Source organism: Sardina pilchardus, chromosome 5 (assembly GCF_963854185.1).
Source record: "Sardina pilchardus chromosome 5, fSarPil1.1, whole genome shotgun sequence".
Taxonomy (NCBI): domain Eukaryota; kingdom Metazoa; phylum Chordata; class Actinopteri; order Clupeiformes; family Clupeidae; genus Sardina; species Sardina pilchardus.
In genome coordinates, this window is record NC_084998.1 from 5661139 (window position 1) to 5676617 (window position 15479).

The 15479-nt window shown below is 41.0% G+C and overlaps 2 protein-coding genes across 2 annotated transcripts; both read right to left on the bottom strand.

The window, feature by feature from the left end:
• Window positions 1-347: 347 nt before the first annotated feature.
• On the bottom strand, window positions 348-5623 carry chek1 (checkpoint kinase 1). Its single transcript, XM_062536092.1, has 13 exons — window positions 5424-5623; window positions 4614-4681; window positions 4281-4504; window positions 4056-4120; window positions 3879-3948; window positions 3594-3782; window positions 3389-3493; window positions 2898-2993; window positions 2017-2077; window positions 1685-1853; window positions 1276-1407; window positions 885-986; window positions 348-782 (listed from the first exon to the last, which is right to left on the bottom strand). Exons 2-13 carry the CDS (start codon window positions 4676-4678, stop codon window positions 696-698), a joined length of 1365 nt encoding a protein of 454 aa, XP_062392076.1. The 5' UTR covers window positions 4679-4681; window positions 5424-5623; the 3' UTR covers window positions 348-695.
• Window positions 5624-6272: 649 nt separating this feature from the next.
• On the bottom strand, window positions 6273-15243 carry LOC134079931 (dihydrolipoyllysine-residue acetyltransferase component of pyruvate dehydrogenase complex, mitochondrial-like). Its single transcript, XM_062536083.1, has 14 exons — window positions 14627-15243; window positions 14056-14157; window positions 13714-13838; window positions 13388-13541; window positions 12603-12729; window positions 11953-12125; window positions 10244-10400; window positions 9702-9769; window positions 9093-9215; window positions 8760-8867; window positions 8541-8659; window positions 7931-8093; window positions 7680-7816; window positions 6273-7407 (listed from the first exon to the last, which is right to left on the bottom strand). The coding sequence occupies exons 1-14, from the start codon at window positions 14891-14893 to the stop codon at window positions 7278-7280; spliced, it is 1953 nt and encodes a 650-aa protein (XP_062392067.1). The 5' UTR covers window positions 14894-15243; the 3' UTR covers window positions 6273-7277.
• Between the last annotated feature and the right edge of the window lie 236 nt (window positions 15244-15479).

Consider the following 15479-nt stretch of genomic DNA (forward strand, 5'->3'; position numbering starts at 1 on the left):
GGGAAACAAATTCTCCTGTAACACACCCAATGGAATTGGTGAAAACACTGCTTTGTACTTTTCCATTTTGGATAGCATACATTTGGACTGTTTGAGATTATACTTTTTTTAACTCCATATTTGTTGTTTATGTATTTGTTTATTAAGTAACTAGGTAGCGATGACATTTTCTTCAAAAACATTTTTTTTTTTAAATCTATAAGCCCTCAACTACATATCCTACCATTATCGAGTTCATGCCAACTGTCCAAAATGTTGAACCCACAGGATGGAGCACTATCATTACAGACTATCTCACATAATAACACATTAGTTAATGATGGACATTCTTAGACGACCCCAACACATCCATTAAGTTTATTAGCGTGCAACTCCACAAACAGACAAACTTAAAGTGTAGGCCACACGCAAGAGAACAGATAAGAACACAACACATAAAAAGTTTACATATTAAATACAATACCAAAGATATCGATACAGTATAGGAAAAAATAACTATCTAACACTTTCCACTCACACTTCAACAATATTTTGTCTTGAGTTTTTATTTCACATGGTCTTCTGGGTGTAACTAATAAACTATTAACATTGTAAACATGTTTTTTTGTATTTGACATAATTGACTGAATGTGTGCTGGGTTTTGGTCATGATACAAAATGAAACAGCAAACAGCCTCCAACATGCTCATCCTTCATCAGCAAACAGCGACCTTCTGCTTCTGAATGTGGGAAAACTTCTCTTTGATCTTCACAAAGTATCTCTTGAACTCTAGTCCATCACCCTGAAAGAAGGAATCAGTAGATTAGGCAACATCTGTAAGAGGACAGTGCACCCTTACAACAGACCATTTTAATAGTCAATTTCTTAGGCTGGTTGATGTTACCCTTGAAAGTCTGAAATCGATTAGGGTTCCTTCATCCACATCCAGGAAATAAACCTTGTAGATTAGCTTGTTGTTGCGACGGTCATTTGTGCTGATGGTCACCTACAAAGCAAGTGACAAAAAAGGTTTATCAGGGGATGGTACATTAGGATCAATTTAAGTCCAACAGCTGTGCTTGTGTTTACGTGATAAAAGTACGGTAGTAATAATAATAATTAAAAAAATAAAACTATTTTGTGCCACCCTCATCTGTATTCCGTATCCCATTCCTACCTCACTCACCCTACACCCTGGAGCCCTTATTACATAAACTGTGACTACAAACATCCACCCTTTTTGTATGCCACATCAGTGGTTAAAAGTGTACTGATGGTAGGAAAAGCCATTGTACCTGATTGGTGCATGTGTGTTTCCATGTGTGCCCCAGTGATATACAGACAGCTTTGAGATCCTCGCTCGCCTCCTCAGCAGACAGTGCAGTAGTGATCCTGGTCATCCTCCGAATCAGACGCTGCCAGGGATTCTGACACAGAAAACAAAAACAAATCATCATACTCATTTTTCATCTTGTTGATACACAATGAATGAATTATACACAATAAATGAATTACTTACACACAATAACTGAAACATGTTTTTTTCCTACTATCTACACACATTCATTTGTTGTTATAAAGTAAGTACGTATAGAATAGAATAGAATAGAACAGAATAATAAAAGAAGGTCTTAAATAGCCAGTGCGCATTTCACATCATAACAAAATCAGTACACTGATGGTGGCGTAAATCTTAGGGTCTACCTGGCTCGCTCCAGGTGTTCCAAGCAGCTGGCTTCCAAGCAGCATGTGGTCTGGGCAGACTGGCTGGGAGAAGCTGACCATGGTCCCATCAGTGTAGCTAACCGGCCCAGTGAGCTCCCACAGATCCTGGGGCTCCGGCTGTGAGCTGGAGATCTGAGTCCGGTCGTCACTGAGACAGGAAGAGGAGAACGACAGAGCAACCACAACAGAGGGGGGAGGGGTGGGTGAAAGAGAGAGAGAGAGAGAGAGAGAGAGAGAGATGGATTTAGGCAATCTGATTATGTTCTAAAATAAAGTATAATGCCTACTACAGACATCGTTGGCAGTCTGACCTGTTGGTCCGTCCAAGACGGCGTCCAGAATCCAGCATTTTGTTGGGTGACTGATTGATTCCTAAAAAAGAAAAATAAATAAACAAAGAGAAAAAGCTTTATTTTTGGGGACTTGGAGGTGAGACCACCCATCTTAAAATCACCAACATGATGAGATAAAATGTGCAAAGTGTCATTTGTAGTTTTTAATATCCAAAATAAATTATGAAATTAATAACATAATTCAAAGCATACATAATAGCAAAAACACAGAAAACAGAAGCAAAACACCAAGTAGACCTGTTCGATTCATTGATTTTAAATCGTAATCGCGATTATGCATTTAGGACGATGTTAAAAATGTGAAATCGTCAAATCGATTTCTCACTTTACAGTATCTAGGGTAATTACGGCACTCATGTTTGCAAGTGTTGATATTGATTGATTCATTTTTGTTTAATCAAGGGGATGGACACACCCTAAAATAAATGTGAAAGTGAGGTTTTTCTCTCAATCCCAAAGGGTCTACAAGAAAAACCAAGAAAAAGTTCTCAATATTAATCCCTTGAGGGATTGTTTTTGTTTAATAAGAGAAAAAGTCTGCACTTAAATCCCAATGGAAAAATTATTTTGCTATAATATATATTATTTAAAATGTTCAATAATAATAATTTTAAAAAACCTGCATAAATAATTAATATTTTTGTTGCCTTTTTGTCATTTCATAAAATAATCATAATCATAATCGAAAATCAAATTATGAGAGAAGAAAATCTGAATTTTATTTTTGGGCAAAATCGAACAGCCCTAACACCAAGATGTTGGGAAATGTGATCCTTGTTCTTTATATATTATTACGAAAGCCTGAAAAATAAAAAAGTGGGGAAACATTAAGTATGTACCTGATCGGAACTTCTTACAAATCCAGGGGTGTTTCTTAACTTCAGCGATTGCAATTCTCTTTTTAGGGTCATGGAGCAGGATTTTAGTGAGGAGGCCTGAGTCCATTGGGAAAAAAGAACTCAATAAACAATGCATAGAACAATGAATGTCTCAATGATGGACACAAATCTGTAAATTATAAAAAAAGAAAGAGTAACTGGACCAATACTGAAAAATATTCAGCCATATCTATCATAATACCCATTCTATTAATTTTGTTAAGTAAAATTACATTACATTACTAAGGCAGCCAATCCATAAGTGTAATAACAAATGCCCATTCAGTTATTACTAGCAAGTAAGCCTCTCCGAGGCAATACGACAATGTTGAGCATTATGCATCCAGGGTACTGCAAGAATATCAAGTATTAATTTGTAAAGCTATCCTACCGACTGTACTGTATGCCATCACACACAAACTATACAGATTACCACTTAAAAGCCATCTTACACAGTGGCATGGCATCAATTTTCTTCCATGGGTTGAGGTAGGTCTTTGTCTGAAGCCAATCTGCATACTCCTGACAGTTATCAGTTGGCTGATCCCATGGTAACTCTGGAAAAAAAGATCACCTCCCAAATAAGTAAGTGGTGAAGAGTTGAATTAACTTACAAGACTTAGAAGATCCCTTCAATGATAAAGTTAGTAAACTTGCCTCCTGTTAACATAGTAGTGAGAACGATGCCACATGACCATGTGTCGGCGGGTTGGGCTTTGAATTGTGACCGTGACATGACCTCTGGGGCAATGTAGGGCAGACTGCCACATGCCCGCCCAAGCAACCTCTCTCGGCCTCGATGACGGAAGACTGTTGCTAGCCCAAAGTCTGCAATCTTTAAAGTATCTGAAAAGTAAAAAGTGATAAGAAATTGTTATTGTTATTTAGACGGTCACAAGTGGATTTAATCAAAACATAGATATATACATTAACATAGTTCACCTTTATCATCTAACAATAAGTTTTCTGGTTTGATATCGCGATGTGTGATTCCTAGTCCATGGAGGTATTCCTTTTACAAAAAAATAAACAGTGATTAATATATGTAAATAAACAAAATGTTAATGCAAGTACATGTTTCAACTCTGTAAAATGACAGTTATTTATGACTACACTCACCACTCCTGCGATCAACTCCTGGAAAAAACGATGGGCATCTTTCTCTGGCATTCCAATGTCTGGCTCTATCGGTAACAAGAAGTGCCAAATGGATGAGATGCGTGTTTGGGAAATGTATCAAAGAAAAATTGGAATGCCCCACTGGATGCCATATACTACAGAAGTACAGTGTACATATTAGGACATCCTCAAATGTCAGAGTCAGGTATAAAAATAAGTACTTACCGATGCGATCAAAGAGCGCCCCGCCGCTGCAATACTCTAGAAATATGTACTGTAAATTAGACTCGTTTCTGTGTCCAAAGAAACGCACTATGTTTATATGCGTCAACATCTTGTGGATGCAAACTTCCTTCTTCACAACTTCAAGACAGTCTGAGTTAGTTTGGGTGTCAAGGACTTTCACAGCTACAGCCTCGTCAGTCTTTCTGTTCATCAGTAATCGCACCCTGAAGATGTAGAAGATTAAAAAAGATTACAATGTCATTAGCTATGCTGGTCATAAGGTGGTCGTATTAAGAAATGTGAATGGAAGAATATGGATTTGATGATGCATACACTCCATATGCCCCCTCTCCAAGATCCTGCACTACATCCCAGTCTTGGACGAAGGGCACTGCCATGATCTGAAAGATAGCAGTAACATATAAGACAGGTTATCCTCAGCTCTCAAGCAGAAATGGCTTGTATCTAAAGAACAGACCAGGCACTAAATGAACTTAAGATTTTTTAATAGACTCATGTGTACAACTACAGCTGTTCAACCAATGGGGTGAGTAAATTCAACATGAGGTCTTGTCTAGTCTGAGCAGCGGATTATGTTACAAAGTAAACATTGACATAAGGTTAGATTGTAACATCCATTCTTACTGTTTTACGAATGGAGTTAGGCCTGACAGAAATCATGAATCATGGGTTTTGTTCATCATCTTTGTTTTGGAAACGATGCTAAACTTGAATATGAGTGGATATGAACTGAATGGAATTTCGTAAAATGGTCAAGCCATGTACCTAAGAAAACAACAACGTTGCAGTTCGTTTTCTAATTAGATTACAATTTAATGTCCTAACATAAAGCGAAATCGTTGTTCATAAGACAACAACAATCACCCATGAACTTGAACTGGGTAGTAGATCCAGAGTTAGAGGCGTGACTGAACTGAAATGAAATGAAGTTACATACATCTTTCAATGTAAAGTATGATAGTCACGCTGTCATCGTTCAATTGTTGACTAATGTTAATCGGATGAGGTTTCAGACCAACACCTATTTAGCTAAATTGCTAACTACGCTAATGTAGTAGTAATAGCTAGTTAGCCCAGTACGATGTCGAAAATTGTTTGCCACAGAATATGCAGTTTGCCTACCGTAACAGCAATGAGAAGTTCAGGAAGTTTCAGTTCCTGAAATTGCGAATTACAGAAGTGACAGCACTCTTTCCTTTACGATACCACAAAGTCCCTTACAACGTCTGGTTGAGGGATCTGGAAAACAACCAACTTTACTCTTATAATATTTAAATAGTCAGAAGTTTTGCCGCGTAGTTTGTGTAGCACTTTCCGCTTCTTTCGTCACTTCCTGTAATGAAATACTATCGCCACTAGGTGCCACAAGAGATGAAAATGTCCTGTCTAGTATGTGCCTAGATTTAGACGATGGTTTTGACCATAGATATATATATTGTCAATATATATATCTATGGGTTTTGACAAGCAACATGGTGATGTTTATTAAGGGATACTTTAAATCAAATGTAGGCTACAATTGTTACTGATATCTGACTTTTCCCCCCAGTACTGTTCTTAATCCAAACATGAATGATTTTTTTTTTTTTAACTACAACAATTTGGAAAGACTAGGAAATGGTTAACCAAATTCCATTGCATTCATTTGACCATTATTCCCCAATAAGTTTGTAGCCCTCTGATATGAAATAAGCATTGTAGAGTATGCCTACAATGAAGAACAAAATAACAGACTTGGTTGACATTATCAGGAAGTCAACTGGCATACTCAAACTAATGGAGACTGGTACTAGTAGCAGTCAGTACTAGAGGTACTAGAGTCAGTACTAGAGGTACTGACTACTGAGCTATGTTGTCTTTTCACAAGTGCCTTATAGAATAGTGTGCGAGACACACTTTAAAAACATGGATACAAACAATAAAATATGACTTATACAGGAAAACTTATTGACAGTAAAAATCGTAATGCAGTTGATGATTCATACTTTTATTATTTCTCACATCCCTTCCGAGGTATTTTGAAAAACATATGACAATTTCTTTCCCATGTCTGTTATGCTCCTCCCATTAAGTTCTCAGCTGGAATATTACGTATTTCCCTTAAGAAAACTTTGCAACTTTATATATTTCTTTCTCTCTGAATTTCTTATTCAAAATATGTACATTATTATACTTTGACCTACATATCTTATAATTGTTAAGTGTGTTTGACAGCAGTTCACACTGTTCTGCTTGTTGTGCGTTTCAACATGAAGATAAAATAAAATAACATTAAAAAACATCGCATTTGACAGAGAAAGGAGCAAGGCACCTTGTCCTCTGACTGGAGTAGAAAATGTTGTATGAAATTAATCAATATTGATATTGAAATAGCATTTTGCATTTCAAATGTGGACTCTTTGCGTGGCTGCCCATACAAGTCAAGAGCTACCGTAAAAGCCCACTGCTCTCTGTGGCCCCAAATGTGTAGCAATGTAATAACAGTGGGACTAATTCATGCTATATGTAACCATTAAAAACAATTATATTTGTGTCAAAATATGGAAGTGTCATGGTATGTGCAAAGTAACAAAACCTTGATTAATATTCACTTACTGTACCCCTCTACCTAAATTGTTAGCTGCTGAGGAAATGTGCAGACTGAAGTTTCTTGTAACAAGTACTCTGTTAAACGAGACAAAAATATATCTATACCAGTTTCATCAGCTGAATCTTGTAATTCATTAAACGGATCTCCACTGACACTAACATGTCACTTGTGATGTTTGATGTTTCTGGCTCTGAGGAAATAAACACAATAAATATACACAATAGATGAATATACCAGTTTGCGGAAAAAGGAAAATCAGAGGTGAAGTGAGGTACAGTTACAGTTATTCTCCAAACAATGAGAGTGAAACCCTTATATTCATAAGGCGTCTTCAAGTCTCAGTGGTCACTGGTGTTCTTCCAGAAGCGAGACGCGGCGTCCGCTGCTCACAGGAGCATGGTGACCGGCCTCTCAAGGAGCTTGCGGAACTCGGCCAGCCACTGGGCACTCACTGCGCCATCCACCACCCGATGGTCACAGCTCAGCGTCACGGACATCATGCTGGCTACATCAAACCTGCACAAACAAGCCAGTGTGAGTCCACAAGGCATACTTCAGTAAATATTTTGTTATATTTATTTTTCCTTTTATAGTGATGGGATAGTGAGACTGACAGGAAGTGAGTGGAAGAGAGAGAGAGAGAGAGATGGGGTGGGATCAGGAAATGACCCGAGTCGACCTGGGTCCCCGAGGGCATTTGGACCCTTACTGTATGTGGTATGGACACTGCAGCCAGTTCTGCCCCATCGTTCCCCACAAAGGAAAATATTGGCAGCTTTCTCATTTACCCTTTCTCGTTGTCTGCTGGCAGAAGTCTCTTCTCCGACCCTCCCACGGCAAGAATACAGGCCTGCGGAGGGTTGATGATGGCTGAGAAGTTCTTGACTCCAAACATGCCCAGATTGGAGATGGTGAAGGTGCCGCCCTGAAAAGACACAATTCTTTATCTAATTGATCTGAAATCATTGAACAAAATAATATCTATGTTACTGAAACAGACAGACGCTCATCTATCCGACATCAGAAAAAGAATGCTCACCTGGAATTCATGAGGTTGCAGTTTCCCCTCGCGTGCTTTGGCTGCCAGGGAGCCCACGTCCTTGCTGATGGACGCCAGGCCCTTAATGTGGGCGTTGAAGACGATGGGAGTGATCAGGCCATTAGGAGTGCTCACTGCCACGCTGACGTCCACAACGTGGTTCCTGCGAAGGACACATGACAACACAGAGATTAGCGATCCACAGCGATCCTGCGGTTGGCATTGGTCATTCAAATAAATTCCACTGCTGAGCTGTTCAGACATGATTGCGCACCCAAACAATGGCTATTTCATCATGAAATGATCACAGTAAAGTCACAACTAGATTCTGTAACGACCTGACCTTTAAATCGATAGTATTACACTAAAAAAGCACAAAAACATATTGTTTCCTTCAGGGTTTATGTTGCGAACAAACAGAGGAAGAACTAGAGTTTTATAAACGCTAGCACTGGTCTCACAAGATGTGTTCAAGGTAGAACACAGATTAACTGACGATGTACAATAATGTTCCACATTTCCTACAAAATGCTAGATTATTTTTTATGAATCAAATTTTGAAACATAAGCATTCATCGATTTTCAACTATCAGCAAAGACAGGCACTCACTGGCGAATGACTGTGTCCATCCACGAGGAGTTAGCCTCAGGCACCTTGAGACAGGCCAAAGCCGAAGCCTTTATTATAAAATCATTCACCGACAGCTTGAGGTTCTCCGCTTTCAGCTCCTGAATGAAAAAGGAAGGATTCAAATAAGTACTAACCACACACACACACATAAGTATAATCATGTATTTTCTCTTCAATACTCTTAATGAAGTCCCTTACCATATTGAGTTCTTTCCTTAGTTCCAAAATTTGGTCCATGTTAACATCCACCGACAGGTAATAGTGTGGGATGGTCTGCTTAGACTGCATCAATCTCTGGGCAATAACCTTCAGAAACACCACCAGCACAGACAGACGTTTCAACTAAGAACTAATTGGTTATCATTAGCATGTTAATTCATTACAACAGAGATTTTTTTTCCAGACTCTCCCCAAATAATATTCTTTAAGGACACTCAATTTTTCACACTAGTTTTGTAAAACAAAAATTACAAATACAAAAACTGACACCAGTGCCTAGCAGCATCCTAAACCGGCAGAGCAGATGCCTACCTTGCGCATGTTGCTGATGGGGATGTCGGTGAAGGTGCCCGTGGGCACGGCCGCCACAGCTGGGGCAGAGGGGGCAGCTGCGGGGGCAACAGGTGCCGCCACAGGAGTGGCAGCAGGTGGAGGCTGTTGGCAGAGAAACATAGTCATTTCCCGCATATAAGCCGCATTGTGTATAAGCCGCAGGACAGTGTTTTATGCAAGTTAAAAGAAACAAAACCATATAAACACCATATTAACTGCCCCCCTGTATTAACCTCATAGCTGAGGAAATTTAGCAAAATCAATGTATAAGCCGCGGCTAATAGTGGGGAAATTACGGTATTCAGTGACGGGTTCCCTCTCTATCCATTTTGTAAAACTGTTATACACTACAGTACTCACAAAGATTCAGGGATATTCAGCTTTCGGGTGAAATTTCAGTATGAACCTAAAATCCATAATAACTTTTACATGTGAGCTTCTCTAAACTTTTGAAAGCGCATGTCCAACAGTTAAATGTCTCCGTACTTTCGGTCCTGAAACAACCAATCTCACCGGAAAGCCAGACATCCCTAACTTTTTGTGAGTAGTGTATTTACAGTGATCACAACACTGTTGGAAGGGACTCACAGGCGCTGCTTTGGCTGGAACGAAGCTTTCAATGTCTTTCTTGGTTACTCTGCCATCTGGGCCTGAACCTGTGTTGAGAGACATATTTACTGACTAAACCAAACAGAAAAGATGCATCTGCATTCACAGAACACCCTAAACACTATTAAACCTTGTGAATGACACTCAGTGCTAAATTGTAGGCCATTAGAAGAGGTTCACGTGTGCTCGCTAATTAGCAAGAATCTAGCGATACGTTACATATCAGGATCCATGAGTTACAATTCAATATATTTCAGCACTGTGCAAAAGGAGATATTGATAGATATTGAACCTGCTATATTAACGAAGACACCATCATATACATAAAATGTAAGTACAAAAACTTTGCTTTAGACAAACAATTCAGTGCTTTGCATTATAAAATATTGCAACATTAAATTTGATCAATATTTTCGTACCCCTAATCTGCTGATGCATCTATTTCCATAGGATGACTTAACGCTACAAAACCTTGTGAAGGACACTCAGTGTAGGCCATTAGAAGAGGTTTCACAACTCACCGGACACCTGTGCCAGGTCGATGCCCTTCTCTTGCGCCAACTTCCTGGCCAGCGGACTGGCGAACGCGCGGCCTTTCCTGGGCCCGGCCGGAGGAGCAGCGGAGCCAGACACGGGTGCTGGAGTTGGAGCAGGTGGGGCCACCGGAGGAGTGGGGGCCTGGTGGGGGGGGGGGGGGGGGGGGGGGTGTTCAAGCCATCAAATAAGTCCTCTAGCCACAGTTTGATTTAATGGGGGGAAAAAATATCTCTATCGGGTTTAGAATAATCCATTAAATAGAACACTGATACAGGGCTGACAGACAGAAAATGATCTGTGCCTGAAATGATGAAAAACATTCAAAGATAATGTAGCGAATAGCCTTTCTTGACATCGCACATGGCCGAGCTCAAGCCTGAACTCTATCAGGCCTGCTGATAGTACACAGTAAACACTGTATATTTGTATTTTATGTAATTACACCAATCAGCCATAACATTATGACCACCTGCCTAATACTGTATTGACCGCCATTTTACAGCCAAAACAGCCCTGGCCCGTCAAGGCATGGTCTCCACTAGAGCTCTGAAGGTGAGCTGTGGTATCTGGCACCTAGACGTTAGCAGTAGATCCTTTAAGTCCTGTAGGCACGCGGTGGGGCCTCAATGGATCGGACTTGTTTGCCCAGAGCATCCCACAGATGCTAGAGTGGATTGATATCTGAGGAATGTGGAGGCCAAGTCATCACCTTGAACTTGAACCATTTTTGCTTTGTAGCCGGGCACATTATCCTGTCATCAGGGAATGCTGTTTCCATGGAAGAGTGCACGTGGTCTGCATCAATGCTAAGGTAGGTGGTACATGTTGAGGGTGTAAGACTTGAGAAAGGCCAGAGCGGCCAAAACATTGTTTTTTTTATTAAACTACTGGCAAATGAGCTGCTCGAGTTTGCGGTCTCCTTTTGTTCAGTATATTAGGTACCCCATAACCACTTCAAAAATCCTCCTACTAACAGTGTGCATGTGTTTTCTCTTTTTATTCAAAGACATCGAGGGATCAGTCAAGCGGATGCCAGAACCGAAGTTCTCCAGCAGAACATTGTCCAAAGCATCACACTGCCTCTGCCGGCTTGCCCTCTTTCTATAGGGCATCCTGGTGCCATGTGTGTCCCCAGGAAAGCAACACACCTGGCAATGCACCTGGCCATCCACATGAAATTAAAGAAAACATAATTCATCAGACCAGGCCACCTTCCTCCATTGCCCCGTGGCCCAGTTCTGATGATCATGTGCCCGTTGGTGGATGCTTTTGGCACTAGACAGGGTTAAGCATGGCCACCCTTGACTAGTCTGCAGCTACACAGCCCCATTCAGCCTGATAGTGTTTTAAGCCCCAACATACAGTAGTCTTCCAGGCAGCACTGGCACCGTCGAATTAAAGGCACCTAATCCTAATCCTAACCCTAACCTTAACCCATGTCTAACCCTAGCGCCTTCCAGGCAGCGCTGCCTTGAAAACAACTTTGGGGGTTTAGAAGAACAAGAAACCCCCATACGCAACAAACTGAGATGAACTGTGTATTCTGACACCTTTCTAGGTATCTTTCTAACCTATTAGTTAGTCAGTGTTAATCACTTCACCCATCAGTGGTCATAATATTATGGCTGTTCAGTGTATAACTACAGAATTAAATAATAAAGACTGCAACTTCAAGACATTCTAAGCACTGTACCGGTGGTGGAGGAGTAGGAGCTGCAGCGATTCCAGTCTCTACGTAGTTGGCAAATGCCAAGATGTCGCTCTCTTTCTCCACAATGATGCAGAGGGGCATTCCGAGGGGAACGTCCCTGGTGCCTTCTGCGATCATAATCTTGGCCAGGTAGCCCTCCTCTTGAACTTCGAAACCTAGTCACAGAGAAAGAAATGTCCTCAGGGTCCAGAGTAAATCACATGTACAGCATGGGGAAACAGGAAGCAGGATCAAAACAGAGTGGGATGCACAGATTGTGAAAATCTGGGCCAATACCAAATGTGTAAAATAACCATTTGACGGTAAGTGATGTTGATGCCGATGTTTTTTCCTTCGCTTGTTTACTTAGTTTTTATTTACTTAGTTTCTACACTTAATCATACCCTTTAATAGAGTGGAAACAAAAATATTCATAAAAGAAAAATAATTTAACCATTTTCAGATCTTTTAAGGCTTCATAGCACAACTTTTACCTTGTGCAGATCTTATGCAACATAACAGAATAAACATCAGCCTCTGTCATCGGTAAATGTCATATAAATTTGCTGACAACCGATATCAGTTAACAAGGTGACAACAAGATGTTGGCCGATATATCGGTGGATCCCTAACACAGGGTTAACAAAACGTACCAATAGTTGCCTTGTCTGTCTCGATCTCTGCCAGCAAATCTCCCTCGTTCAGTTTCTCGCCCACCTTCTTCTCCCAGCGCTGGACTGTGCCCATGGTCATGGTGGGAGAGAGGGCTGGAAGCGTCACCTGCCGAGAGAAGACCGATGGTAAGGGTTACTTTACCATTAGACACCATCCCCTCCAAACTTGGTTTGTATCTTTCCCTTCATTCACTCACTTAGACTCTGCAAATCTGACCCACAGTATGAGATAGAAAAAATGGAAATCCAAGGCACTCTTTTTTTCAAAAATTAAAAAGCCTTTATTTAGCTGGCTATTTTATAATGAAAAGTTAGAAAAACAGGGAGAAGCAACCCACGCATAGCGGCATCTAGGCAGCCTTCTTCTGACCTACAGTATGTTTGTTTCCCAGAAATAAAAAATGCTGTGCTGCCTTTCGAATGTCACTACAGTAGCTACTGTAAGTTCCTGACCATAACACATTTCCGCAGTGCACGCTTACTCGCTTAGAAATATAACAACAACATCCTTACCATTAGACACCATCCACTCCATTCCTCTGTTTTCTTTGTTTTCCATCGTTACACTGTACACATCTGACCTACAGTTTGTTTGTTTCCCAGAAATAAAAATGCTGTGCTGCCTTTCGAATGTCACTACAGTAGCGAAGTTCCCGACCATAACAACACAGCAGCAGCAGGGGACACTGAGCAATATAACAACATCTTCAGCATATGACTTTCTAACTCCGACAGCCAGAGAATCTGAGAGAGCCGACACCAACCTTCATATGAGACGGGTAGGAGCTCCCGGGGGCCTGGGGAGGAGCAGAGGAGGTGGAGGGAGGAGGGGGAGGAGGTGCAGACGCTGCCGAGGGGGGAGCAGCAGCTGACAGCTTGTCCAGAGAGAAGTCTTTGAAGGCAGGGATGTGGTCAGCACTGGAAGTATATAATGAAACACAAGATCACAGATATTAGACATTAACAAGTTCTTTACTGGTGATTTTCTCAGCTTGGTGACTTTTCCTTCTGAGGAAAAATAATGGCATTTATGGCAACTAGTGGTAAAGGCGAATAGAGATTAGACAGGATCTATAGCTCATGGGCATACCTGTCCACGGTGATGCAGATTACCGTCCCGAGGGGCACATCTCTTGTACCCTCTGCCACCAGGATTTTGGCCAGATAACACTCCTCCAGCATCTCAAACCCAACCGTTGCCTTATCCGTTTCCACCTGAAGGCCATAAGTAGTGTTATCGATAGAAAAAAATGATGGAATCATAATCTTCATTTCTGGGACCTTGAATTTACCCTTGGGGATCAATAAAGTATCTATCTATCTGTCTATCTATCTACCTATCCTTGAATATGAATGTCACCTTAGCACAAGTAATTGAAGTCCCATACTGTGGCAAGGCCAGGAGTATCGGGAGAGTGAAGCAGATCCTTACCTCGGCTATCAGTTCACCTTCATTTATCTTATCACCTTCCTTTTTCTCCCATCGGGCAATGGTGCCCATCTGCATAGTTGGGGACAAAGCTGGTAGCTCCACCTGAGAAAAAATAGCAAATACATCATTTAATCGACGCTTCATAGATGGCTTTATCAAAGTCAAGACTTAGATGAAAATACAAAAGTAATGTTTAGTTAAAAGCAGTGATGGACCACTAGGTGCCTCCAAGGAGCAAAAAGGATTTCTAAATATTTGTATTGCATTCACAGCAGCATCACAAACTTCAAGGAGAAATTCATAAAGTGTATCATTCATAAAAACATAATGAGAAGTGTATGAGAGGCCTATGATTGGATGTATGTAAAGGTAAGAGTGCCTCGGCAGTTTTAACTCTCAACACTTTTGTTTGTTTTGTTTGTTCGTTTGTTTATTGAAGTTAAACATCACTGTCAAATGTGTATCTCCGTTACGTGACGCTCTGTTCGAAACCTTAGGCTACACAAACTTTTTAAAAAGTTCCCACCAGTTGCATTAGCCACAGCTAACGTTAACATACTGTAGATGTTACCTTCTGATGTGGGGGTAAACTGTAGAATCGTTTGTTGAGTCGGAAACTGTTACTTTGGTCCAACAGTGGCAGCAGTGATGATTTGCTGGTGACCCCATAATAAACATAATTACTATGACACGAAGCCCGAGCTCGATATAATCCACCTGAATGGAGACCCTTCGGATGGCACGATACCGGTGAAGTCCGAGGGCGTCCCGATTTTGAGAGGACACCGGGCCGTGAGAGGCTGGCTGATGGCCTTAACCGTACAAGCAGACGCAGCATTTTGGTTTCAGTCGCGCATGTGTCACGCTGTCAGGCTAGATGAATACTACCCGGTATCAGAAATTCTGATACCCTCAGTAGTTGCCCCCCACGACAGACAGACCCGCCAACGGACCGTGCAATCTCACTTTCCAATGACCTCCTCCTAAAAACACACAACACTTTACGATTGTCGTTTGGTCTCCCGGAACAGAATTATACGGTTGCCATGTTTGAGTAAACCCCTCTCAGCAAACAACGCGCTTTAATATTAAAGCAAAACAGTTTAAGAGATCGACGTCTGTAAATATCACACGTATCAGAGACGTGTTATAAAATGTATTGGTTGCTCTTGAAATGACGGCTCCTTCTACCAGGTTAACTATCTGACTGACAGTGTGTAGTGATGGCAACCGGTGATGCCGTCAAATGCAACTGTAACCACTGTAGTAAAGACGTCGTCGTAAAGAGGAGGCTCCTTCCACCACAAAACAAAAATGTTTTGATGAATCCCCCCCCCCCCCCCCCCCCCCCTTACATTTAGATTCTATTTGGGAGCTGTAACTAAGTTCCTTCATTCAATGTAGCCTACATTGCAATATGACAC